The sequence below is a fragment of the Malurus melanocephalus genome, unplaced genomic scaffold (assembly GCF_030028575.1).
Source record: "Malurus melanocephalus ecotype Western Australia unplaced genomic scaffold, MMel_1.1 scaffold_681, whole genome shotgun sequence".
NCBI lineage: Eukaryota > Metazoa > Chordata > Aves > Passeriformes > Maluridae > Malurus > Malurus melanocephalus.
In genome coordinates this window covers 75,960-78,432 of record NW_026623913.1, presented here as the reverse complement: position 1 = coordinate 78,432, position 2,473 = coordinate 75,960, and the positions used below count along the sequence as shown (strand labels likewise).

At 57.6% G+C, this 2,473-nt stretch overlaps 1 protein-coding gene across 1 annotated transcript in view; it reads left to right on the top strand.

Annotated features, from left to right (window-relative positions):
• The first annotated feature begins 1,777 nt into the window (after window positions 1-1,777).
• DUSP11 (dual specificity phosphatase 11) overlaps window positions 1,778-2,473 on the top strand; it is an 8,197-nt gene continuing 7,501 nt past the window's right edge. Inside the window, exon 1 of the mRNA XM_057384043.1 lies at window positions 1,778-1,817. Coding sequence (XP_057240026.1) covers window positions 1,778-1,817 — 40 coding nt within the window. The remainder of the gene's footprint in view (window positions 1,818-2,473) is intronic.

Below are 2,473 nucleotides of genomic sequence, written 5' to 3'. Positions count from 1 at the left end.
CCTGAGCAGCTCTGAAAAAAAAAAAAAAAAATCATAGCACGGATAGAAGAGGTCCCACCCAACGCACTCCCAACCTTTACAGGACAACAGCACTGGGACAGAGGCAGTATCGTATCCCCGAACCCCTTGGAACCCCTGAAGCAGCTCTGGATGTGGGGATCGCAGCCAGCAAACCCCCTGAGGTCATGGCACCCGCAGCAGTGGGATCCAGGGCTCACCTGTGGGCAGGGGGTTTTGCTGGATGAGGTCCAGGCAGCCCCGGACGAGGCCGTAGAGGGGATCAAGCGAGCTGGGCACGCGGTGCAGCGCTGGCACTCGGATCTCGGCRTGCCTGTCGGTGAAGCGAAGGACGCCGCCGGGGCTGGTGGGGTGGCACTGCTGTGTGGCAGCAGGATGGAGCAGTGCCCAGGCCAGCAGCAGCCCGGCCACCCGCATGGCTCTGGCGGTGGCGAGGAGAGAGCCRGGGGCTCAGTCAGCCTGCGATCGAGCACAAGGGCATTCTTGGCCCTGGACGGCTCGCTACAGCTGGGCTCCTGCTCCGGGAAACCTGCCTGACGGGTCGGCTGCCGCGCAAAGCCCAGACACTGCCGTGGCTTGTTCCCCCCACGGGCTGCCCGGGGCGGCTGGGCTTGGCGGGGCTGCGTGGAGGCGTCTCCCAAACCATCCCAGGCCTGTTTTGCAACACCCAGCATCCCTGAGTCACTGCTGCCGGGTCCCCGCTGTCAAGACCTTTCCCAAAACTGATGGCAAAACCTCCCTGGGGTTTTGGGGAGAGGGACAGAGGGTGGTGAACCCCTGTGCTTGGGCTGGAGGGTGCTCATCCCCACCACTTTGGAAGGAGGGATCTGGGATTTTGGGCATCACTTGGAGAGTGGGAAAGTGTTTGTGGGGGGATTCTCATGTATGGATGGGGTACTTAATGGGACACAGAATCACCCTTTGGAAAAGCATCCTGAGATCTGGGGTAGCAACAAGAAGGGCAAATGAAGAGCACACGGAGAGGGACACTGAGCCCCAACAGACGATACCCACTYGCCAGTCAGGTGTGAGATGAGTTTTCCAGGCTCAGCCAGTCCTTGTCTGACACCCCGAGGCTCCTTCCCAGGGCCGGATCCCGCCTCCCGGCATGGACCGAGCGCTAATTACAGGCTTGTCTGGAAGCRCAGGAGGTTCAACCTGATCTCTTGGTGCAGGAGGACCAGCCCTGCTATGCCCAGATGGCCGCGGGGCACCCCGAGAGCTGGGACCTTGCTCAGCTGGGCGGGTCCGACCGGCCCTTCCCCACCGCTGGCTGCCCACGCCCCCATCTCCCTGGCGTTGATGCAAATCCGTGTGGTTCTCCTCCCTCTGGAAAAGGGCCTTTCCGCCCAGCTGGAGATGCCAGCAGCCTTTTTCCAAGCTGGGCACAGAGTGCTGATCCTTACCAGCTGCTTGGGAATGGGATGTTGTGGACAGAAAAATCTTCCCTGGCTTGGCTTGTCCCATCCTGGGATAAAATTGGCAGGGCCAGGAAAGCCTGGGATCTTAGCATGGCACATTTATAGTGAATGTGTCTGTGCACAGCAAAGGAGCCCAGCTGCCTGTTCTGGTACTGGGCAGTGATGGGGATGCCGCTGATTTCCCATTATGATTTCCCATTCTTGTGATGATTTCCCAACCCCAGCCTCAATTTCCCATTCCCATGAGGATTTCTCAATCCCAGACTTGATGCCCCATTCCCATGGTGATTTCCCACACCCACTATGTTTTCCAGTGCCAACAATCTTCCCTCCCAACAATGATATTTTTGGGGGTGGAGGTGATTTTCATGTCCAAGGGTAAGTGATGTAGTGGTACCAGTGACTCTGCCATATGTATGTACTGCCCCAGTGGTAGGAGGGGATGATTYTGGGATACTTTTGGGTTGGTTTCATCCTCCCTCTTCCTGTCCCCAGGGGACAACTACTGCTCCCAGCTGTGTTTGAACCATATTTGGTTGGGATTTTGGACAGCTTGGACTGTGTGGCCATGATGGGGAGCCCATGGGGTAGCCCTTCAGGGAGCTGCCAAGTGGTACTTGTGGGCTGCAGGATGCCAATGGTGATGATATTGGGAATGGGGTGGAGATGCTGGTTCCACRGATGTTGATGCCAGGATGGGGTAAGGGATGTTGATACTGGGAGTGCCAGTACTGTCATGGGTTAGGGATGCCCGTACTGAGGATACTGGGACCAAGTCAGGGATGCTGGTACCAGTACTGGCACAGGGTGGGGGTGCCAGACCAGGAGCTGTGAGGTGCTGTGGTGAACTGGGGCAGTGATATTGGTACCAGCACAAAGACACTCATATGGCAATAATGATGGCTCTGCACTGGGAAGATGACGCTGACACTGGGACAGTGATGCTTGTGTTTTGGTACTGGGGCAGTGATGCTGGTACTGGAACGGTGATGCTGTTTTGGTACTGATGCAGTGACGCTGGTTCGGTACCGGAG